At 36.0% G+C, this 25,803-nt stretch overlaps 1 protein-coding gene across 1 annotated transcript; it reads right to left on the reverse strand.

Annotated features, from left to right (window-relative positions):
- Positions 1-1,370: 1,370 nt before the first annotated feature.
- On the reverse strand, positions 1,371-23,781 carry LOC122738113 (pancreatic triacylglycerol lipase-like). Its single transcript, XM_043980174.1, has 13 exons — positions 23,703-23,781; positions 23,505-23,550; positions 20,294-20,448; positions 19,529-19,654; positions 15,410-15,544; positions 12,954-13,065; positions 11,567-11,686; positions 11,349-11,468; positions 10,482-10,600; positions 8,341-8,470; positions 6,437-6,545; positions 4,029-4,193; positions 1,371-1,488 (listed from the first exon to the last, which is right to left on the reverse strand). Exons 2-13 carry the CDS (start codon positions 23,548-23,550, stop codon positions 1,425-1,427), a joined length of 1,401 nt encoding a protein of 466 aa, XP_043836109.1. The 5' UTR covers positions 23,703-23,781; the 3' UTR covers positions 1,371-1,424.
- Positions 23,782-25,803: the final 2,022 nt, after the last annotated feature.

Below are 25,803 nucleotides of genomic sequence, written 5' to 3' on the forward strand. Positions count from 1 at the left end.
TATATAATATATACATATCATATATGTGTGTAAATATATATATGTGTGTGTGTGTGTATGTGTGTTAAATGGAATATTATCTTAGAAGTTGTTTGCAGGTGTGAGGAACTGGGAAAAGCTTCTCTTAGGAAATGGGCTTTGACTTGTCTTAAAAGAAACTAGGAAAGCTAGAGGTCAGAGGTGAAGAGAGCAAACATTCCAGGCATGGAGGCCAGCCATAACTCAGAAAAAGTGAAATAAAATCATGTAAAACATTTTTTCTTCATGTATTGATGAAAGGCCTTTGTGAACCACAAAATACAATAATTGGTTTAATTGACTCACTAATTAATTATTGAAAGGATAAAACCTGAAATATTCTATCAATAAAATGTTTGCATTGGCATTATTTGGACATTGTTCAACTCTTGATATCTGAAACCTAATGGTTTATGTGAAAGCAAGAAGTACAAGCAAAGGATAGGTATGTGCATTAGTAAGTGTGTCTATGTGCACGTATGTGTGTAGAATTTAACCTATCATCCATATATTTCAAAATAGCAGTCCCTTACATCATCCACTGGAATAAGCATTAAATATATCCTTATTAACTTCTCATTTCCTCCAACTACTCATAAATCTCTAAGTAACCCTTACTTCCTCATCAATGTCACTCCTGTAGATAATCTGCCTATTCTTTTTCCTTTAGTTTCCACTGAACTCAAACTAAATTTTTCTTGACCCTTTTTTTTAAATCTTTTTTTTTTTTTTTGGTGAGGCAATTGGGGTTAAGTGACTTGCCCAGCGTCACACAGCTAGTAAGCATCAAGTGTCTGAGGCTGGATTTGAACTCAGGTCCTCCTGAATCCAGGGCCAGTGCTTTATCCACTGCACCACCTAGCTGTCCCCTTGACCGTTTTTTATCTTCTCCTACATCTCTTTCATTCTTATTTATCACATTTCCCAAACCATTATGTAGTTTCATATCTGTCATGTTTTCAACTCTTTAAATTCCATGTCCTCCAAATGTCAGATTGACTGGTGAAAAGATGGTGAAATTAGCAAAAACACAGAGAAAAAAATGCTTATCTCTCATTTCACTTAAAAACATAAAATAGAAAGTATAGGAATTATACCGGTTTTGTATTCAATCTGGACACGGCAGTAAAAAATAAATAGCATTACCTAAATGAATAATGACTACCAACCCATGATGATAAATGATGATTTGCAGAATCACTATCTTAGTGAATTGCCAGGAGATAATTTGTGAAATTGAATAAATGTTCAGGTATAGTTTTAAAACAAATCTCTAATTTAAAATGTTTCCCCACTAAAAATTGCATTGAAAATAAGGTAGATAGTAATGATGAATGAATACAATGAACAGCTTTACTTTTGCCTTTTATTATCACAGGAAATAATGATTTCACTTTAACATGCTTTTAGCAAGCATTGAGAGTTTGCAGAACTTCTTCTCTTACAGTTTCTTTGCTACAGAAGTTGTACCTGTGGGGAAAAAAATGGACTATTAACTATAATTATCTTATTACCTTTATACATATACATATATTTAGAGCTATTTCACAGCATTTTATCTCTCATAAGCATTTATATTTTTACTTTAGTAATTCGAGGAAGTTATATTTCCTTTAACAGACTGTAAGCCCCTTTATCATAGGAATTAAAGCTGGAAGAGCCAGTAGGATATAAGCCAAGTTGAAGGCAGAGATTATACCTGGGACAGTGCCTTGTACCTAGTAAGTATTTAATAAATTCTTACTTGATTGTATTTACTCTATTCTAACCTTCTCAGTTTACTACTACTACTACCACCACCACCACCATCATCACCACCCCTAACCCTAACCCTACCCCTACTCCTACTCCTATTACAACTATATAACATTTATGTAGCATTTATTATGTTCCAGGCAGTATGCTAAGCACTTAAAAAGTATTTGATCCTCACAACAACCTTGGGTGGTAGGTTACTGTTTATTATCCTCACTGTGCAGATGAGAAGGTTAAGTGAGTTGGCTAGTCACACAGCTACTAAGTATATGAGGCCAGATTTGAGCTCATGTCTTCCTGACTCCAGGCATGATGCTCTATCTACTGTGTCATCTCATGAGTAACATAAAGCCAAGAAATTCAGTAACTCCTTTAAGGTCATACATGGAGCAAAGATTTTGAATCCTTCAAAGAACTTAATTGAGAGACTTGATTATAGTAGGTACTCAATAAATGTTTTTTAAACAGTGTCTCAAAGTATAAATATAGATGATTTGTTTTGCTAAGATTGCAAACTTCCTTTATGCTCAATTTGAGAAGAAAATAAAATGAAAAAAGAAGAGGGGTTCCTCATTCAAAGTCATTGTTGCAAGAAGGGGGAGAGGGTATTAGATTTTTCACAAGAGCTGATTTTTATGCTTTGTCTCCAATGTGTACAAGTAAGGACCTTCTGAGTAACTTCACCAAGTACAAGGGTCACAGGACTGGGAATGGACTTTGTCTATGTATTTTAAAATATTACCAACCCTTTAATATGATATTTCAGAAACTAATTTGACCACAGCACCAATAGGCTTTAAAGATATCGACAGAACTCATAATCAATCAATCAAAAATCATGCATCTACTTAGCACCTACTGCATTCCAGGCATTATGCTAGGTGCTGATCAAGGAAATCTAGGGGCATGGAAAGCCACCAGAATAAAGGAATATCAAGGTACTTTTAAAGAAAAGTGGAAACAAACTTACTTTTGCATGGATAAATGCTATAGGTAATATATAATTTTATAGTTAATATTCTAGAGAAGAAAATATTGCTAATCTCACAATGTTCCCATAGAACCATTATGCATATTGGGTGCTGAACACCAGGGATCTGTGGAACACCTTTTAGGAAACTTATTTTAGCACAATACTACATATTTCCTGAAGCTCCTGCTCTGTTAGGAGGACAGTTAGCATGTTCAATTCAATTTAACAATTAAATCAGCATTTTAAAAACACCCACAATGTACTGTATGTGAAGCCAATGGCTAAATGCTGGGGATACAAAGATTAGAAAAAAATTTTCAAGAAACTTTTTTTCATCCTTGTATTCATTCCCTTCTAGTACTTTATCCAGCGTTTCATGGGCACTCAGTAAATATTTGCTAACCGTTAAATAAATATATGACACAATATAAGAAATCAGCTCAGAGTAAAATATTACTTTCCTCCTGTTGCTTTTTATGTTTAGCTTTTCTTATAATTTAGCTCAATAGTAGTACTTGAACTATACTAGACATTTCCTAAAACACATGGAATAGGATTATACTGGCCCAGAAAGTATGAAGAAATTGTTACATGATCATTGAATTATTTTCCTTATTAATAACCAGTTAAATATCACACAAAATTAATTCAATCATGGTCATTTTGCAATAAGAATGTTAATGAATTACAACCGAACTATAAAATAACATGGTACAATTGTACTATAATATTATTGAGTCCAAAGTCCACTTAATGGTATTCACATTGTTCTATGGAACTAACTGCCCTCAGTGATTTTGTTCCCCTTAAATTTGTTTTCTTAGAACCAATTAACTGCTTACTACTTGTATGATATTTGGGAAGTTCTTCTCTCTGAGCCTCAGCTTTCTCATCTGTACAATGAGAGATGTGGATTACATGATTTCTAAGATCCTACCTCTGTCTCTGTCTCTGAATTCTGTGATTCTTTACTCCATTGAATTACATTACATAGAGATATAGTTGAATCATGGGAATTAAACTATAGTAGAATCTCAGGATCCAACTCTGACCTTTCCATGGATTTTGATCGGATGATACAATGCCAAACGATACATCTTTGAAAGTTCAATTTTCCTAAAATAAACTATCATTTCATGAAATATTTTACATATGAGCTAAAGATGATATGGGAAGGCTACTGAAACAAGTCTATCCCAAAGTAGATTTTCTGGCTGAGCATATTACAAATATACCTCTCCACTACTTCATGTGTCTCTTGGTTCACAATAAAAGTACTTACGTTTCTCCGTCTGAAGTTTCTACGGTGATCATTGATGCTCCTAACCTGGGCCGAGTTAGATTAATCACATTGTTGTCCCAAAGAAATTTAACTCTCTCAAGTGTTCCAACATTGAAATCTGAATCAAACTCATTAGAATGAGTAGAACCTGGTTTCAGAGAACCCCTTGGAATAGAAGCATAGGACAATTTTAAATATAGGAATATATTTGCATTTGTAACATATATTAGTCTATACATGCATGACACATATTTTGCTAATTAAATTGTGTTTCCAGTGTATCAAACAAAGGTAAAAAGGTGCACAAGCATAGTTGTAATTTAGTGCCCCAATTGCCTCATAGTATTTTAACATGTTTTATCACAACTTTCTCCTACAAGCAGAAAGCGAGGGAATAGAATAATTTTTACAGCCAGTATTTCTGAAAAAGGCCTAATTTCTAAGATATAGCAGGAATTAAACCAAATTTATAAGCATTCAAGTCATTCAGCAATTGAGAAATGGTCAACGGATATGAACAGACAGTTTTCTGATGAAGAAATTAAAGCTATCTATTGCAATATGAAAAAAATGTTCTAAATCATTATTTCTTAGAGAAATGCATATTAAAACAACTCTCAGGTACCATCTCATACCTATCAGATTGGCTAATATGACAAAAAAGGAAAATAATGAATGATGGAGAAGCTGTGCGAAAATTGGAACACATGCATTTTTGGTGGAGTTGTGAACTGATCCAACCATTCAGGAGAGCAATTTGGAACTATCCCCCAAAGGGCTATGGAGCTTGCATACACTTTGATCCAGTAATACCACTACTAGGTCTGTATCCCGAAGAGATCATAAAAAAGGGAAAAGGACCCACATGTACAAAAATATTTATAGTAGTTCTTTTTGTGGTGGCAAAGAATTGGAAATTGTGGGGATGCCCATCAGTTGAAGAATGGCTGAACAAATTGTGGTATATGAATATAATGGAATACCATTGTGCTATAAGAAATGATGGTCAGGCATTTTTCAGAAAAAACCTGGAGACTTAAGTGGACTGATGCCGAGTGAAGTGAGCAGAACCAGGAGAACATTGTACACAATAACAGTAACTTTTCCGATGACCAACTGTGACAGACTTCACTTTTCTCAGCAACACAATGTTCCAAGACAATTCCAAAGTACTCATGATGGAAAATGGTCTCCACATCCAGAAAAAAGAATTGTGGAATCTGGATGCAGAATGAACCATCGTGTTTCTACATTTTTTTCTTGTTTGAGGTTTTTTCCTTTTGTTCCGATTCTTCTTTTACAATGTGACTAATGCAGAAATATGTTTAATGTGATTGTGCATGTATAACCTATATCAAATCACTTTCTGTTTTGAGGAGGGAAAGGAGGGAGGGAGAAAAATTTGGAACTCAAAATCTTATAAAAACAAATGTTGATTACATGTAACTGGAAAATAATAAAATAATTTTATGCTAAAAAAATCTTTCTCCTACAATTCAATAAGTTATGACCTCATTAGATCTCAAACCCCCATGTTTTCTGTTGGCAGCACAATTGTTTACTTATTTTAAATTAAACCTGACAACAAAACCAAAATAAAATCCTTTCATGAAATGACATTAAATGATTTTCCCAGTAAATAGCAACGCACCAAATTAATAATTCTGAAATTGATTTCAGTGTGAAAAATTCAAAAGGAAGTCTTGTGATTAACTTCATAAAATGTTTATACTAATAGCAAGTCAATTTTCATAGCAATGAAAATATTGCTATAATGAATGTATGGGCCACCTGGATTTGATGAACCTGTCTCATTGTCCAAAAGGATTTTTTGAAACCCTGCATTAATAGGAGCAAAATGTCCTCCAACTGGACTTCAAACTGAACCCAGATAGTTAGCAGATATGTACCTATCTACTGACTTATTTCCCCAGGATTGTGTCCCAATCTTGGAAAACCATCTGGGCATCTTCATCCTTGCCAAATCCCATTTTGGGGGGGGGGGAATCGTAGTGTTTTCCGTTGTCGAACTATCAAACTGATGGGTATTTCCTACATTCTTGTTATAACTGAAATTGTTAAAATTATTTGCATTACATCCATCCTTGTCATAGTATTTCCTTTTAGGTTGATTTGTATTATGCTAATGAAACTGACAAAACCCTGTAACCAGTGAACAAAGAAACATATACCCTCAGAAAGAGGGAGTCTTCGAGCTCCTTCTTTGGAAGGGTTCTTTGCTTGATTCATGCCTGCTTGTTCTTGGGACAAATAAATTGGTACTATGTTTTTTCCTAGCGGTTCTCTGATCTGTTTTTTCCCCTAGGAAGACAGGTATGGAAACAAAATTTGACAATATAAATTATAATAATTTCAACATTTAAGATATATGGTAATATTGAACTCACTTGAAAATATCATATTGCTTGCTATTTCCATTACTTCCAAACAAAGAAACTACTACTCTTCCAGAAACCTTGGTTCCAGACAATGTGACAGTTACCTTATACCTCCAGCCTATAGAGAAATGTAGAAATAGAAATTTGAAGAAATAATTATATTAAATGCATGACTATATAAATAGAAAGAGAGATTTTAATAAAAATATAAATTTAGATGTCATTAATTTATAATATATGATAACTTAATTATAATATAGTCCTTATCGGGTACAAAGTTTTAAGTAATTATTTGCAAATATTTACTTCTTACAAATAAAATGAATTCAAACTTTTCTAAGTGATCTAGACATTGCCTATTTCTTCATAATGTTTTTAACTTCTGTGTAGCAATCCTTTTCTGTTAAGGAATTTTTTTTTTGGTCTATAATATAATGAGGGCCTAATTTTTTATATTAACTTACCCAATTGTTATGAAACCATACAATATTAAAGGTAGAAGAAACCTTAGTGAACTTCTGGTCTAGCCCAGCCATTTTTTTTCTGGGGCAATGAGGGTTAAGTGACTTGCCCAGGGTCACACAGCTAGTAAGTGTCACATGTCTGTGGTTGGATTTGAACTCAGGTCCTCCTGAATCCGGGGCCAGTGCTTAATCCACTGTGCCGCCTAGCTGCCCCCAGCCTAGTCATTTTTATAGATGAGCACCTTAAAATGTTATGCAAATGTGAGCTACCATAACAAAACCATAGCTTAGATAACAACAGCAACAATAATAACTCATATTTCCATAGCTCTTAAAAGTTTGTGAAATTCTTTACATATTTGACCTCATTTTACACTCAAATTAACCCTGTAAGGTAAGTGCTATTATTGTCTCCATTTTACAGAAGAAGAAAATGATACTTCGAGAGGTTAGATGACTTGTCCAGGTTGCATACCTAGGTAGTGTCAGAGACAGGCTATGAACACAGGTCTTCTGATCCCAACTTCAGCACTAGATCTACTATGGTCTTGCCCAAAATCACACAGTAAATTGATGGAAAAAAAAAACAGCCAAAGACCTGAATTCTGCTATCTCTTTGTCCAACATTTTTTCCATGCTGCTGCTCCTTACATTTTATTTATTTCTACTTATTTATGACTTAACTTGGGATTTCTACATTCTTAAAATGGAATTTCTTTTAAAATGGTCTATAATGGTTATTTTTCATTAAATTAATCTGTCCCCTGATTGAATATTTTTTCAAAATTTGTGAATTTTAAATCAAAAATGATATTTTTATGGTTATTTCTCCAACTTAAAACTCACTATCATGATCCTTGAAAACCTCTTGGTTCTATATCCTTTCCTCCCTTCTTTCATTTCTTGGCCATAGCACACAGCAGTGATGTTACATTCCATTATATGAAGCTCTTCTCAGATCCTTTATCTACTTTCAAGTATGAATAAGTTGTAATTACACCTTATAGAGTTTGTCTTTCAGCAGATATTGGATAAGCAGCATAAAACTCTAACTGTCCAGACTGTTATTTTTAACATCCACAAAAGAAAACATACCTTTATGTTTAAGGACCTGGAGGGCATGTACCAATGCCACAACTATAGAATATGGGAGATTTATTTTGTGAAACCTCTGAATATTTTGAAACCAATTTCAAGAAACATCTGAAACCAGAGGTCAATTTCTATATCCAACACATTTAATAGTGAAAACATGCTGTGGGGTTATCCAGATTTCTCAGGTCAGGGAAAATCTACTACCTCCCCTAAATGGGCCATTGCTATCCAGTAGTCCTCTCCTAAATGTAGTTATTCCATCCCTTTTCCTGTAGATACTAGAGGAAAACTTTTCAACAGCTAATAACAATTTCACAGCACTTTGAAAATGAGGGAAGTCAAATGGAAACTTACGAGCAAAATCACTGCTGTCCCCAGTGTTGAGATAAAAAACCTGTCCCACTGCCTTTGTTTTACCAGCAAATCTGTCAGCATAGTGGCCCATCTGTGGACATCCTTCAGATGGACAAGGGAAGCACTTGTTCTGATGAAAATAAATAAATGGTTAATGAGAACATGTTATATTTCCAGCTTTCGCCTCCCTACCCTCAACCCATCCATTCAAATATCTAAATTCAAATATCTAAAGAGCAAATACAATTCTGGCATTTTTATGATATTTGGGAAAAATAATCTTATATCTAAAAATATATGGAGGACTTATCCTATCCTCCAGACTCTCTGTATAATAAAATGAATGTTTATTGACCTGGTAGCTTAAATTGAATGATGAAGGCAGTTTTCAATAAAACTTGAAATAATGGGTGTTAGCATAACCTAACAAAGGAATATGGAATTATGACTTTTCCTTCACCCACCCAATAATCATAGATAGCATTTATATGGTACATAAACTTTGCAAAGCACTTTATGCGTGTCTTTTCCTTTGGTCCTCACAACACAACATGTATAGTAGGTGCTATTCCTATGTCCATTTTACAGATAAGGAAACTAAAACTGAGAGAGATTAAATTAGTTCCCTAGAGTCACATCACTAGTAGCTTTCTGAGGTGGAATTGGAATTCAGGTGTTTCTAACACCGAGTCCAGTGCTTTATCTACTATGACATACCTACCAATTAGAAGTTGAGCTTTTTTTACATGTTAAGTGACATTTGTCATTAATTATTGCTGGATTGAACATTTGTATGAACTAAGGAAAGATTAATTTTTTAAAATGGGGGAACCTAATCAACATTTGGGATTCAAGATCACAACACAATAATGCTGTACTAGATCCCTGAGCAAACCTTTTTTTCCTTTATATGGAACCTAAAGCTCTGTTTACAGTATGCCACAACACTAGACAAAACTGTATCAGAATAATTAGATAATCCACATTTTTGGAGAACTTTGATTTTAATTATACTTTCCAACTTAGCAGCAGATGGACATTAACTCAAATCTCCATACTCTTTTTTTTCCCAAAAATGGCTTCCAAAGACAATTTCTAAAATGAACCTAAATTAAAAAAAAAACAACCTTAAACCGTGCCTATAAGGGAAGGGTAATATAAAGAAATCATTAGGGTAATTTTAACCAAAATGAAAATTTCCACATTTGCCCTGAAAAATGTTAATGTCATCATGTGATTAAAATTGTGTTTATTTGAGTTAAAGAAGAAACATCATGAAGCCACATCAATTCAACATAGAAAACAACATAAGAAATCAATAAATGCTAGAGCTATAAGGGTCTTAGAGAAATTTGGTCCAGTTTCTTCATTTTTCAGGTAAAGAAATTGGAACCCTAGAAATGATGCTGTAGGTCACATAGTATAATGAGAAGGACTTGAACCCAGTTCATCTCATTTCTAATTCAGTGCTCTTTCCACTACATTTTCATGTTAAGAGTTACTCTACAGGAATGTGGGGGATGGGATACTTGGGTATATTCCATCAACTGAGAAATGAGGGTGTTTATTCTGGAGGAGAAACAGGAGCCACTTGATTAGTTATCTCTAGAACTGTTAAGAAAAAAGGGATCAGATATGTTCTCTTAGATACCAATGGACAGAACCAGGAATTATGGGTGGAAGAGGAAAGAGACTTTATGTCAGAAGAAAAAAAAACACAATTAGAACTACCCAAAAGTTCAATGGGCTGTTGATGAGTTTCCCTCAATGGAGGGCTATATTAGACCCTGGAGGGTCATTTATCAGGCATGTTGAAATAAGGATTGCTTTCTGGTATAGTTTATATTAAATGGATTCTAATGGTCCTTGTTCCCTCCAGGTCTTTGATTCTGTGTACAGAAATACTTTTTTTTTCCCCTCTGGATCTTGGCCTGTGATTTCATTTATAAGGAAGCTCATGTTAAGGAAACTCATACCTATTCAGATCAGCATCTTTCCAGAGCACTGAGAAGTTAAGATACTTGCCCAAGGTCAAGTTTCTGTATGTCAGAGGCAGGAATGGAATCTCAATTTTATGAACTTGAAACACAAGTTGTCTATACACCATGCTATGTTGACTCTGATGATACGCAATAACTTACCGCCTCAAAAACTTTGTAGGAATCACAAGGGAATGCAGAAAAGCCATCTGGGTTTAGGATACTATCTGAATAATACTTATAACTTCGCAGATGATTACATGCCACAAAATCTCGAGTTCCTGTAAAATTAGATGGGATAACACAGAAGGAGCACTGTATTATTTTTTCTGATCCAAAATTATTTTTGGAAATTTATGACATTTAAATAAGTCATTGACTTAATAGTTCATGGTCAAAATTTAAGGACATATCACACTTTTAAAAAAGTATAATTTATATTTTGTGATATATTCAGGGATCATCAATACTCCCAGACCAAGTCTATAATTTCATAAATATTGGCAGCTCTTAGGAAGAGATTTCCTTTACCAACAGAGATTGGTGCATTCTCTTCAACTTTGAGAGAAAACTGGGCTACCAAGAGGTTCATTGCCTTGTATAGCATAATGCAACCAGTATGTGTCAGAGGGAGGATTCAGCTGAGGTCTTCCTGAACCTAAGATCAGCTCTCAACCACTAGACTCCTCTGGCTCTCAATCAGTGGTTACCAAAATGGGGCCATATATACATGAGAGGGGGAAATTTATTTTCAGGCATAATTGTTATATTTAGGTTTATGCAGTTTAATGAAGGACAAGCTGGACTGACCCAATGAAAATCTTTCACAAATTCATTTCCTTTCATAACTACCTACCCCCAATCTAGGATGGAGATCTCATACAGCAGTGGAGTACTATGGAACAAACTGTAAAATCCATAGTTTTTCAAAAGAATAAGGGAAGGTGTTGTCAATATATCTTGGCAAGCTGGGCAAGATGGTGGTATGCATTTTACTAGTAACCCTGGTTATAGGCTTAATGGATTTACCTTCCCAGATTCCATTTATATCTACAATCTGTGAAATCATATTCTTCTCACATCCAGGCATATGCTTTCCTCCATTTGGGAAGAAATCAAGGTGTCCCACAATTTGACTCGTTCCAAAGCCTAAGACATTTTAAACAAGTGTTAAGTGGGTTTGAATGCATTGTCTCAAACTTAATTATGACTGATCATAATTGCAAGATTTGAGTGGGGAAGCTCACCCATATTAGGAATGATAGGAGCAATATCTGTGTGAATGACATCAACAAATTTGGCATCACTGGCATCCAATCGGACTTCTTCGGGAGTACCTTCAAAGCAAGGCTCAGCAGGATCCAACCCTGGAAGAAATATGGCTATATTTTGTTCTATTCTTATATCATATAACATGAGACATTATCAAATGGCAGCTATGACATGGTGTATAGAAAGCTAACTTCCAAGCCAGGAAGACCTGGGCTCTCTTCCTCCCTTTGATGTCTGATCTACTACACTGGATGTGTGATCTTGAGCAAGTAATTTAACCTCTTACTGTATTAAGCAATTCTCTAAGACTATAAATTGCAGAGACAGTGTGAACCTGAACTGGTACAGGCACTTCCACATCCAAGAATTCTTTATCAATGAAACAACAGTTCTAGGCTTTACCCCCAGGACATGTTATAGAAAATATCTATACATATATGCATTGTAATTTGTTGTATCATATAATAATATAATACTTCACAATTAAGTAGTGCTTAAGGGTATATTTCCCTCATAGCATTCCTTTAAGATAGGTAATTTGAGTAACTATTATCTCCATTCTAAAGATGAGGAAACTGAGGCTAAGAAGGTCAAGTGATTTGTCCAAAGATCTTATATATGTATGTATATAGATAATTATGGGGAAAGATAGTTTGAATTTGTTATTATTTTTAGAATGTCCTTGATTCCTTTGTTATAAAAGGAATTTCCTTAGTTTCACAGAATTTACTTTTAGGATTCAATTCATAGGAATGAGAGATAACCACTTTTAGAATTGTCAATCCCTTGAATATCACCAAGGTGTCATTAAGCCTGAGGGAAATAGAAGGATGAGGTGCTTTTAGCCTGTTATGAGAAGTTAAAACATTATGGATAATTTCTCTCCTTTAACTAAATCATCTGAAAATACCAGATATTTTTTATAAATGCCCCTACTAGGCAGTCAAAATACAAATACAAAATTCAGATTATTCTGAGAATCCTTAAGATTTGCTGGCAAATTTGACAGAGCCATGATGTCAGAGAGGAAAAAAGAAGGAAAAGCTAAAAGTCTAAAATAACTTTTTAATCAATGTTCCCTGAAAATTTCATCTCATATGGATGGCAATATTATCTTTGTGAGGTAAAACAATCTAATTATCCCAGGACAGAAAATATAGTCAGATCCAGGCTCTCTTCCAACAAAATGCCCAATTTATATAAACTTTACCTATATGATGCTCATAGAAGGCAAAATGAAGTAGCATTCTAATATTTTACATAACAAAAGATCATCATGTTCCTTTCATGTTCATCCTCATATCTTAACTACATCACAACAATGTTAGCACTGTGTTGCTGGTTTCACCATTTTAATCCTACCAGTGATTCGTCCAATGAGGCCATTTGACCTTCTCCCAGCCTCTCCAGCAGCATGGGATCCCAGACTGTGGCCAATGATGTGGACATCATCAAGAGAGTATTCAAACTTGTTCTGATGAGAGAAAAGGTTTTCAGAAAGGGTTGGGTTGATATTAGTGACATGCCCATGACACACTTCTTGGTAATCTTTATTGAAAGTGGCTTCTCACTTCTCCTCAACAGAGAAATTAGGATATTTCTAACTTGTTAAGGAGAGGAAAATATTGAGGTTTCATGATTTATGGCTTTTATTCTGTAACTCAGGTTTTTTATTAAGCATCCTGTCTTTTTTTTTGGGGGGGGGAGGCAGGGCAATGAGGGTTAAGTGACTTGCCCAGGCTAACATAGCTTGTAAGTGTCACGTGTCTGAGGCTGGATTTGAACCTAGGTCCTCCTGAATCCTGGGCCAGTGCTTTATCCACTGCACCACCTAGCTGCCCCCCCCAAGCTTCCTGTCTTTAAGATTATTTCATCATTTTTTGCAAAGGGGAAGATTTGATACCAGCCTCATCATGTAGAATTGTCAGAAGCTTGCCAAAGCAAAGATTTGGGATAAGAAGTGACAATGAAATAATTACCCAGGCATCCACAGTTTGAGTCAAAGAAATTTCTCATGTCTTTTGTTGATAAGGAATATACATCATAGAATCATAGATTTGGTGGTGGAAGAGCCCTTGGAAGTCATCCCAGTTCATCCATTTCCATAGTAAGAAATGGAGACCCAGAAAATGGACTAGCCCAAGGTCACACAATGTAGGTAAATAGTGGAGCTTGGATTTGAACCCAGGCCCTAAGACCCTAAATCAAGCATTCTTTCAACATTTATTTTTTTCATAAGATTGCGAGTTCCAATTTTTTCTCCCTCCCTCCCCTTCCCCCTTCCCAAGACAGAAAACAATCTGATATAGGTTATGTATGTACAATCACATTAAACATATTTCTGCATTAGTCATGTTGTGAAAGAAGAATCAGAACAAAAGAGAAAACTCCAAAAAAGAAAAAATAGAAACAGTATTGTTCAATTTGCATTTAGACTCCACAATTCTTTTTTTCTGACTGTGGAGAGCATTTTCCAGCATGAGTACTTTGGAATTATCTTGGATCATTGTATTGCTGAGAAAAGCTAAGTCTATCACAGTTGATCATAACACAATGCTGTTGTAACTGTGTACAATGTTCTCCTGGTTTTGCTCACTTCACTCTCTCCACTCAGCATCAGTCCACTTAAGTCCTTCCAAGTTTTTCTGAAATCTGCCTGGTCATTATTTCTTATAGCACAATAGTATTCCATTACATTCATATACCACAACTTCTTCAGTCATTCCCCAGTTTATGGGCATCCCCTCAATTTCCAATCCTTTGCCACCACAAAGAGAGCTGCTATAAATATTTTTGTACCTCTGGGTCATTTTCCCTTTTTTATAATCTCTTTGGGATATAGATCCAGTAGTCATATTACTAGGCCAAAGGGTATGCACAGCCCCATAGCCTTTGGGGGATAGTTCCAAATTGCTCTCTAGAATGGTTATGTCATTTCACAACTCCATCAAAAATGCATTAGTGTACCAATTTTTCCACAGCTTCTCCAACATTTATTATTTTACTTTCTTCATATTATCCGGTATGAAGTGGCACCTCAAAGTTGTTTTAATTTGCATTTCTCTAATCAATAGCAATTTAGAACATTTTTATATGACAATAGATAGCTTTGATTTCTTCATCTAAAAACTTCCAAGCATTCTTTCCACTGTACCTCACTGCTTCCCAACATTTCCTAAACACTGATTTTGACACATGCACAAATAATTTGACCCTTTATAACTATCTAGGCATTATAGTTTAAAAAAACTAGCAAAATCAAGTCAACAAACATGTGAAAAACAACTGCAGGCAGTGGGGATGGGGAAGGTCAAATCAAACTAGTTTATTGATTTTTTTCCCCTTAAAAATGAACTGACTATGCAATTTAGTCAATATGGAAAAATAAATTTGTGTTAATAATAGCATTCATATAGTGCTTTAAACTTCTCAAAGCACTTTATAAATGTTCTCATTTTATCCTCACAAAAACCCCGGAAACTAGGTGCTATTATTATCTCCACTTTACAGATAAGGAAACCAAGGAAGAGAAAAATTAAGTGACTTGCCCAGGGTAACACAGCCAGTAAGTATCTGAGGCTAGAATTGAACTTGGTCTTCTAGACTCAAGGTCTAGCACTATATCCTCTGAACTGCTTTCATCTTCATTTGTAGACAAAAACCCAATTGTATCCACACTAATGGTTCCTTCTGGTCAACTAAAATCAACTCAACTCTCTGTATAGAAAGGTTCATGGTGACCTCTAGCAGTTGCATGGGCACATCATTCAGAAGACAATGCATCAAGAGTAAGAGACAGGATGAAAACATCTAGTTACCTTAAGGGCATCCACAAGATAGGCTACTTCAGCCCCTACCACTCGAATATTGTGTGAGGCTTGAGTATATTCAGTCCGTGAACCCTTTCTCCAGTCCACACAGATACAGTTTACCTCTTCTACTTGAAAGAAATTCTAGAACAAATAGAACATATTTAGTTAAATTCTCAAAAGAATGTTAGGACACCCAAATTTTTGAAGATTTTTTTTCTTCTCACTAACCAGCATAATGACTATATATTCTATATTTCTATTTCTATTATATTATCATATTTCTATATGATCTGTTCATGACCTTAAAAGATATGAACCGGGGCAGCTAGGTGTCATAGGGGATAAGTCACCGGCCCTAGATTCAGAAGGACCTGAGTTCAAATCCGGCCTCAGACACTTGACACTTATTAGCTGTGTGACCCTGAGCAAGTCACTTATCCCTCATTGCCCCACCCCCCCCAAATTCTAAAAGATATGAACAAACACATTAATTAAAACTTTGGATGATCCACCCATTAAATTACTACTCTTTGACATTTAACATTGCAAACTATTAGTTTGGTCTTGCTGAAAATTAGCATCTTAAGTTCAGCAAGGACTTTGTTGAATGATTCCATTGCAGCGTGTGGAGAACTTTGTATCATGGGCAACTACAGAAAGTATGGCATATACTTTGTTGCAGTTATTAAGCAATAAGAGAGAGAGTTCTGTTTTCCCCAAGCAGGGCCTTTATATATGATTATAATTAGTAAGTGAAAAAAGTTGCTTGTTTTACAATATACAGTTTTCAAAGAAAATAAAGGGATTTTTGGACAAACTCAAAATTATGTTTAGAGCTCCATTATTGGAAAGGCATTTCACAAAAAACCTAATATTCTGCAGATATGCAGTTCAAACCTTTGGCCCTTCTAGCCATGTGTACCATACTGTAAAGCCATAACTAGCATGGGGCAAATGGGGCTTTGCACCAGGGAGCTGATATCCCAGGTAGGAGGTAAAGTGGAATATGGGATGCAATAACCTCTGCCTATAGTCCTGTAGCTATAGTTGCCTTTCCTGGAGACCAGTTTCCTCTTCCCCACCCCCACCCTCCACCCAATACGGAACCTAGAAGGTAGAAGGGCTAGGACTATTTGGGGGTAGGGGATGGGTGGTACCTATGGGGAGTAATGGGTTTTCTGTGCCACCACGGTCCTCAACCACCCAAACAAATTTGCCACAGTTGTATTAATTATGGCTCTGTTGGTGACTTTTACCTTTATATCTTGGATTCTTCACAGGAATTGAGGCTTTCTGAGAACCCATGCAATTAATACAAATGCTTTTTGAACTGGTTTGTGGAAGGCTTGAAGAGAGAGTCATTGAGGAAGAGAAAAAGAAAGATCTCTTGACTCCTGAGAGCCATGTTCCACCAGCAGAAGCCTGAGGCCCTGCTCTCTCAAACAGCAAGCCAGAGTACACTTGGAGAAGAAGCCTTGAGGAAACCAGACATTCATTCAACAACCCTTCAACCCTCCTATGCCTAGCTTCAGTAGTCTAGAACTCAAGCATGTAAGATCTGTCTCATTAGTAAGCCTTGATACCTCAATCCAAGAGCCATTGCTCCTTGAGAACATAAGGGGAAATGAGAATTATATCTGCTACAGTACTGTACAAGGAATGCTAGGACTGAATGGAAACAAGAATAACATTAGCTAGTATTTATTTAGCATTTTAGAGTTTGCAAAGCACTATACATATTTAACCTCCTTATATCTTTACCATTACCCATTTTATTTTATTTTTAGTAGCATTTTATTTTTCCAGTTTCATGTAATATTGGTTTTCTTTTCTTTTTTTTAGTGAAGCAATTGGGGATAAGGGATTTGCCCAGGGTCACACAGCTAGTAAGTGTTAAGTGTCTGAGGCCAGATTTGAGCTCAGGTACTCCTGACTCCAGGGCCAGTGCTTTATTCACTACGCCACCCAGCTGCCCCCAATATTGGTTTTCAACATGCATTTTTATAAGATTTTGAGTTCCAGATTTTTCTCCCTCTCTCTCTTCCCTCCCTCCTCCCCAAGATTGCAAGAAATCTGTTATAGGTTACATATGTACAATCACATTAAACATATTTCAACATTAGTTATATTGTGAAAGACAAATCAGAATATAAAAGGAAATCCTAAAAGAAGAAAACAAAACAAAAAGTAAAAATAATATCATATCCCCTTTTTATAGCTGAACAAACTGAGTCTAAAAGAGATTAGGTGACTTGCCAAGGGTCACTCAGCAAATCTCTGGCTAAGGTAGAATTTGCACTTAGACCATCCTGATTCTAAAGTCAAACCTCTATCCACTACACCAACCAGCTGCTACAAATTTAAATAATCTAATTAAACACCTTACAATAGAATAAGGGGCATCTGTCATCAAGTAGTCTAATCTCTTGATTTTATCAGTGATGAAACCGAAGTCCAGAGTCGCAAAAATTCCCCTAAAGTATATCATTAGTAAGTAACAGAGTTGGAATTTGAACCCAATAACTCTGACTATAAATCCAGCACTTGCTCTCCATGTTCCCTCTCATATCAGTGAAGAAACAGATACATAGAACTGGCAAATGACTTGAAAAAGTCACATAGTAAATACTAAAGCCAGGATTAGCCTCCCAAATAAGTTCTCTTTCCATGTATAATCCTACCATGTCATAGGAAATTTTGTTTCTATGATATTAGAACAAATGTTCCTTTGTAGCTCACATCCTCACTGGTAGGAAAAAATGATTTTATGATAGTTTTCCTTCCTTGTTATCTATTTTTTTCTCTATAGGGCAGCCTAAGTTGCACAGTAGATAGAGCACTGGCCCAGGAATCAGGAGGACCCGAGTTCAAATCTAGCCTCAGACACTTGTCACTACTAGCTGTGTGACCCTGGGCAAGTCACTTAAACCAACTGCCTCAAACATCCAGAGCCATCTCCAGTCGTTCTGATACCTATCTTGCTACTGGATCCAGATGGCTCTGGAAGAGAGAGTGAGGCTGTTGACTTTACATAGCCCTACATCACTTAAATCCAATTCACTGCAAGTCATGACATCACCTCCCCATGTCATGGTCCTCTTTGAGAACAAAGGACAAACAACAACAATTTTTCTCTCTCCAGTTTTCAATTACTCTAGAAAACTAGTGTAGTTCATCATGTATAAAATTGTGAAAAGAATAGGTTGTTATATAGCAATTGACATCATCTTTATACTCATTGTGGATTTCCCTCCAGTGAATTAAATTATAGCAAATGGCCTGGGGCCATCATGCTGCCCTCATACATATTGGGTACTTAATAAATGTCTATTGGAAAATCCATGGAAGTGAAGAACTGAAAGGATTAGCCCTTAGGTTAAACCTCGGGAAATGGGCACAACTTTTAACTGAGTTGTTTTGGGAGTCTTGGAGAAGTCGATGATCTCAGCACATAGTAGGTTATCAGCATACACTTTCTAAATGAGCAAATGAATTAATGTGTGTCACCAAAATACTATTTTGTTCAGGTCCTTGGGCTATTGGAAGCTGATTATTTTTAGTAGTAAGGTAAAAATTTCTTAATCCTTCTTTTTAAAAATAATACACATGATCAGAAGGAAACAACCATTTCCAGGTTTTGAACATTGAAATCAGAAGTAAAGGTTGAATGAATGAATGAATGCTTTGCTTTCAGTAAGAAGTCAGTCTAATGGAACATTTTTGTCCTTCCCCAAATTAAATATTTCATTTGGGAATTCAGGGAGAATAACAAACCCTGAAAAAAGACTAAGAGAGTACCTTCAGTGACAACATAAGAGTATAATCAAAGGCAACATGATAAGGTAGAAAGAACACTGGTCAGGGGGTCAAAAAGATCTTGCTGGTTACTTCACTGAGAAGGTCATAGGATCACAAGTAGTAAGCTTCAAAGGCAGAATTTGAATCCAGCTCCTTTGAGTCTAAATCCAATGCTTTTCCCACTTCACTTCTTTTTCAGCAGTGTGAGCATAAGTGATAACACTTGACCACTTAGTTCTCTCATATACAGAATGAGGAAGGGGCCTTGTAAAGAAAGATAAGTATAACAGAAGTAGCGGACTAGGATTATTATTACTATTACCTTACCCTGCACATGTTTGACAGCCAGTTTTCTTCACCTTTGTCTATGTAGCCATGAATAATAAATCGAGTTTTTCTATTCTTGTTGAAATTAGAGCTTTTGATAGTTTCCAAATCTTCTGTAGAAATTATCTGAAAAGAAAGAAAAAATACATATCAACCCCTCCATTTTCTGAAGTATGATTCTTTCTATGTGAAGGGAAAAGCTTTGAGAAAAGGGATCTTTACATAGCTACACTAACCCTACCTCAAATCACAGCCTACTTGGTAAATTCCATAGGAAATGCAGTGTAAAACATCTATTCTAATAATGATAGTGGGAGAAGTTTGAATGCACAAAAATATGACATGGAAGGAAGAATTCTTTATCTGTTACTTTTAAAGCAATTATTCATAGTTTACATATGAAATATAGATCTTCAACTTGTTTACACACAGTTGTTTGCATGTTGTCTTCCCCATTAGGCTATGAACTCTTTAAGAGCAGACTCTTTTCCCTCTCTTTATATCTTTGGCAGTTGGCACAGTGCCTGGAACATTGTAGGTGCCTAATAAATACTTGTTGACATGAATGAACTTGACATATGAAAAAAAGTGACTCCCTGGAAAATTCATAGTGAAGGAAAACTTGGTCTTATTGTTTTTTAAAGGTTTCCAAATACTAAAAGTGCCTTCTCTTGTTCAGTGAGGAATTAGGAAATGTAGACAGCCTATTATTTCCTATAAATAATATGCACAAGTCATAAATCTTACAATAATAGCAGAACTTACTTGGTAGTTGTTTGGGTTTTCATTGGTATACAGAAGAAAACGGGTATTGATATCTTTTGGAGACCAGGGAAGCAACTTAAGGGGTCTTTGTATAATACCAGTCCATGGTTTGTCATCTGTAAAGCATCCAAGTCTGGAAAAGCAAACTTCTTTTCCTGTAATAACCCCAAAAGGAATATCTCAGTAACAAAGTAAACTAGAAAGCAGTTTTGATGAGTTCTAGGCTACACAGAAGGAGGACTTGTTAAAAGAATGTTTTCGATTTTACTTCCTTCTTGTCAAAATCCCTAAATGTTTATACGTGACATCCATATTATTTCCTAATAGCTAAAGGCACAGTATTTTAAGTACTAAAGTGCCTCATTTATCTTATTGCCCTGGTAAGTCCTCCCCCAAACCCCCTTTTTTAGATCCCAACATTTCTGTGCTGGATCCAGAGGCAATAAAATCTTTGGAAAGCACACCTTATCCAACCAATCAACAGACATGTATTAAGCACCTAGTATGTGACAGGCACTGTGCTAAGTACTGCTAAGATTATCTTAGCACTAGATGTGGTGGCCCACAGCATAGTCCCTGCTACCAGGGAGGCTAAATTTGAAGGACCTCTTCAACTCGGGATTTCTAAGTTGCAATATGCTCAGACTGGTCTCTATAGATAGAGTCATTCAGAACAGGGGGCTACAATGTTGTCTATCTAGGTAGGGATTGAAATGATCCAGGTCAGAAAGAAAATAGATAAAAATTTCCAGTGGTGATTAGATGAGGACACTGAGTATGCCTGGGAGATATAGGGAGACCCAGTCTCAAAAAAGTATACCTTAAAGACAGACTAGTGCAGTAGAATAAACTTTGTTCTTGTAGCTTAAAGAAGTAGGTTTGAATTCCAGTCCTGACAACTTGCTCTAAAAAACATAAAGTGCTCTTCCCTCTTCTAGTGACAGACCTGACAGAAATTAAAAATTGTTCAGCATCTGACATATCATTGTAGGTTGTCCTACAAAACAACAAAACTCAGCTGTCACGAACCCCAGGTAACAGAATTGTTTACCTTTATACTAAGAAAGTTGGAAAAGCACCAAAATCATACTGTGGTGTGTGCCTAGGAAGACTTTGAGGTATTCGTGCAGTGAGACCTAAAATTCTTATGAGGCTATCAAACACCCAAAAGCATGTCAATAGGGCTGGCTCCATGTGTGCTAAATGTGTCCATGACAGGATCAAGTGTGCTTTCCTGACTGAGGAGCAGAAAATTGTTGTGAAGGTGTTGAAGGCACAGGCACAGAGTCAAAAAACGTAGATAAAAAGGATATTTTTTTAATGATAAAGTTAAAACATGAAAAAACCCATAAAGTAACACATAAATGTGATTTATATTTTGTTACTAGTTTTATGACTCTGGACAAGTTGCAGTGTCTATGCCCATCAGTTTTCTTATTGCAAAATAGGGATGACAATAATACATAATAGTGTTGTTGGGGTATCAAGTGAGAAAAACTGTATATCCAGTTGCCTATAGCACCTGTCAGATCAGTCCCTTAAATTCAACATGCCTCAAACTGAACTCACCCCTTCACTCCAAAAACCTTTATTTATTTTAACTTGTCAGTTTCTGTTAATGGTAGCACCATCTTCCCAGTGTCTAAAGCCGGAAAACTCAAAGTAATTTTGGATTTTTCTCTCTTCTCCACAGTAAATCAATTGCCAAGTCCTGCCTCTTTGACCTTTATAACATCTCTCACCTCCTGCCTTTCATTTCTGCTACCTCTACAACCTTCCTATTTTAAAGGCCTCATCACTTCTCAGTTGGACAATAGCAATACTTTCTAATGGGTCTTTATGCCTCCACTTTCTCTGTTCTCTCTGTTATAATCTTGATAATGGAACCTTTCAAATATAACTCTTATCAAACAGCATCAGTGACTCCCCACTGTCTAATGGATAGAGTGTAAGGTTCTTGTCTTGACTTTAAAAGCTCTACACAATCCGATTTCATCCTACCTTTATAGCCTTATCTATTTCTGACAAATATCAATCCCTTTCATATATTCGTAGTCAAACTAGACTATTAACCATCCCTCACTGTCATACTCTCTGCACCATGTACAGTCAGGAGTATAGTAAATAGAAGACTGGACTTGGAGTCAGAAAGACTTAGATACTTAGTTTGAGCTGTGTGACCTTGCAAAGTAATTTAAGTTCCCTGGGCTTCATTTAGGAAACTGTAAAATGAGAGTATTGGACTTTCTGGACCCCTCCAGCTCTAGATCTAGTTATCCTTTGTTCATGGTTTCCCCTTTCCTCATCTCCTTTCCTTCAAGGTCCAATTGTAGGTCTACTTCCCAACAATGTCTTCCCTAATTCTGCCAGCTAGAAGTGATTTCCCCATCTTCAAACTTCTCATATTACTTTGCTTGGATCTCTCCTTTGCACTTAGAATATTCTACCTTGAAATATGGCTATTTCTGTACGTGCTTCCTCTTCCTCATTCCATTATAAGTCCTTAGGGAAATGAACTATGTTTTATTTCCTCTCTCTATATATAATTCCTGGTACATAGTTGGTATTCAGTACATGTCTTTTGAATTGTGTTGAGCAGCAAATCATTATGCAATTGTAAACCAATGTGTTCTTTCCAGCCTTATTGAGGGACAGATGTCCCCAGCTTTAAATTTTATCCAAAAAACTTTTATCCTTTGGGCCCAACCAAATCTTTGTCCCAAGACACACTTAAGATTGAGGAGATGCAAGCTCAGCCCATGAGCTAAAGCAGTTCTAAGGTTAGCATCATTCTAGGCTGGAACATTATATCAGTGGACTCTCCCAAAGAAAAAAAAAATCAATGTTGGCAAAGTTACCAACCAGAACTTCAAGTTAGAACACTATTGCATGAGATGCTTATTTTTGGCCATCCTGATTCCATGGGTACAGGGAACTCATTGAGAAGAAATCTCTCAACATTGCAGATCAATCCCTGCTCTGCAGCTTGGTCTTAGATAATTCCCCAGAGCACAGAGAGGTTAAGTTGCTTGCTGGAAATGCATGCAGCCTGTATATACCAGGGGTAAGACATGAACCCAGGCTCTCCTGATGCAGAGGCTGGTTTTCTATTTATCACATTAGACTGTCTCTATACAGGAAGTAATCCTGAACCATTTCACAGACTGAGACACCCAAGGGACTTACATGTCCAAACACTGAAATTTCTTACCTGCCACTGTGCCCAATAGCAGTGAGATTGTCCAAATAAGCAGCATCTAAAGAAAACCAAATAAAGAGTTGAGTCTTGGTAGAGAAACATAATAAAGATTTTAATGATTCATGATAACTTGATTTTTTCAATTGTTCTATTTTGTTTTGTTTTGAATAATCTACATAATAAACCATGGAAAAGATTTCCCTCACTCACCTTGGAAGCTCAGTCAAGCCCCATGCACCACTCCAAACAGCCTGTAAAAGTTCTTTTATAACAAGATCTTATCTTCTGCTAGCGTTGCCATGGGAAAAGGATGCAAAAAAAAGAGGAAAGCTGCCAAGTGTATTTCTAACTTTAATCACAGACAAAACAAGATAGTGGGTAAATTTTCCATGGTAAATGGGTAGGTGTAAACCAGTCTTTGCTATTCTGATTAGTAGTTACTCAGATTCAACAAACATTCAACAAATTCAACAAAGAGTGTGTAAAGTGAAGTAATATGAAAGCAGACTAGAAGGCTAGGTAGGAAGCAAGCAGATGGTATGGGCTTTATATACTATAGATAAAATATTGAGTAGTCAGCATTTTATCCTCAGTAAAAGATGAGTTTTGGGGGGAGAAGCTATCGAGTTGCCTTTTAAAGTAATGACGATGTGTGTACAGAACATTTAAGAGGAAATGTCTAGCAAATAATTGATATGTGGGACTATATTTGAGAAAACATAATTACAGGTTGATTTATATATTTAGGATTTATCTGTACAGAGGTGATTCTCAAATCTATGAGAGCAGATGAGATGTCTGAGAGAGGAGAGAGAGAGTCAGAAAAAGAGCCCAGGACAGAAAGCTTTGGAATACTCTAACACTGAAGGTATAAGAGATAGATAATGATCCATCTGCAAACAAAAATGGCTACTATAAATATCACTATATCAATGAATTTTTCCTCTTTATTTCTTGGGCATACAGATCTAGTAGTGACATTGCTGAGTCAACAGATATGCACTGTTTCTTGATTTTTGGAATACAGTTCTGAACTAATCCAAAGTGTCTAGACATATTCACAACTCCATCAATAGCAAAGCAATGTGTCTGTCTTCCCATAGCCATTCCAACAATTGTCATTTTCCTTTTTTGCCATTTTTACCAATCTGATAGATATGGGGCAAATAGACTGGTTTAATAATTTTCATTTCTCTAATTGTTAGAACTTTGAAGTATTTTTTCCTAGCTTGGATTTTTTTTTCCTTTGAGAATCTCCTCTTCATATCCTTTGATAATTAGCTGGGAGATGGCTGTCATTCTAAGAGATGATTTCGTAGACATGCACCTAGGTGGGACCTAAGAGTTCTTCAAGTCTAAGTCTCCCCACTCCATACCATCTTTTTTTTTTAACAAATGAAGAAACTGGGACCCAATTTGAACTCAGGTGCTTTGATTTTATAGCCAGTGCTATCTTTACTGTATTGCACTGCCTGCTTGTTCATCTGCCTCTCTCTCTCTCTTTTTTTCCTCATAAAATGTCTTCAATAATACCAACTTTCCTATAAAATTTCACAAAAGCACAATGGTTTTTATGACCTCTCTATTGAAACTATATTAAAAATATTCCAGAAGATAAATATCTAGGATCAGGTAAACAAATCTGTATCTTTTCCCTGTCCTTCAACTTTATTGTTCTTGCTTCACAAAAACAAGAAATCAGGTCTTTTGTTTCCTATTTATTGTGGGGACAATTCTTCAGTAGTTATAGCTGGGTCTCCATAGTCAGACTACAGAAATAATGTTTCTAACTTTCAGAGAAGACAATTACCATGTCTTGACTCTTCGAGCTAGGCAAAAATGACTGTTAGCAAGTTTGTATATTGCTTGAATGTATCTAGCCACAGAAGTATGAACTATGGTCCCAACTAAGAAGACTAAGTGGCTCATCTGGAGGTGGCCCTCTATAATTATGTAGAATCTATGGATGTGGATGGGGTAGTTAGGTCGTACAGTGGATAGAACTCTGGGACTGGTGTCAGGAAGACCTGAGTTCTCAGACACTTATTAGTTGTGTGATTATGGGCAGGACATTTAGCCCTGTTTGCTTCTGTAAAATGAGTTGTAGAAAAAAACCCAGCAAATCACTCCAGTATCTTTGCCAAGAAAACCCCAAAAGGGATAATGAAGAGTCAGACATGAGTGAAAATGACTAAACCATTAAACCACAATGACATGCGTATGGATGGCCACTCAGCTCCTTGAAAGCAAGAATTGTCTTTTGCCTTTCATTGTATCCTCAATGTGCCTGCCAAGCAGATTCAGGTGACAA

Source organism: Dromiciops gliroides, chromosome 2 (genome assembly GCF_019393635.1).
Source record: "Dromiciops gliroides isolate mDroGli1 chromosome 2, mDroGli1.pri, whole genome shotgun sequence".
NCBI lineage: Eukaryota > Metazoa > Chordata > Mammalia > Microbiotheria > Microbiotheriidae > Dromiciops > Dromiciops gliroides.

Bases quoted from the DNA above. Each gene is read 5' to 3' on its own strand.
- LOC122738113 (XM_043980174.1), bottom strand. From the start codon at position 23,550: ATGCTGCTTATTTGGACAATCTCACTGCTATTGGGCACAGTGGCAG. The intron at 20,449-23,504 runs GTAAGAAATTTC...GGGTTATTACAG, and splicing joins GCTATTGGGCACAGTGGCAG to GAAAAGAAGTTTGCTTTTCC. The intron at 11,687-12,953 runs GTAGGATTAAAA...TATTTCTTCCAG, and splicing joins CCTCATTGGACGAATCACTG to GGTTGGATCCTGCTGAGCCT.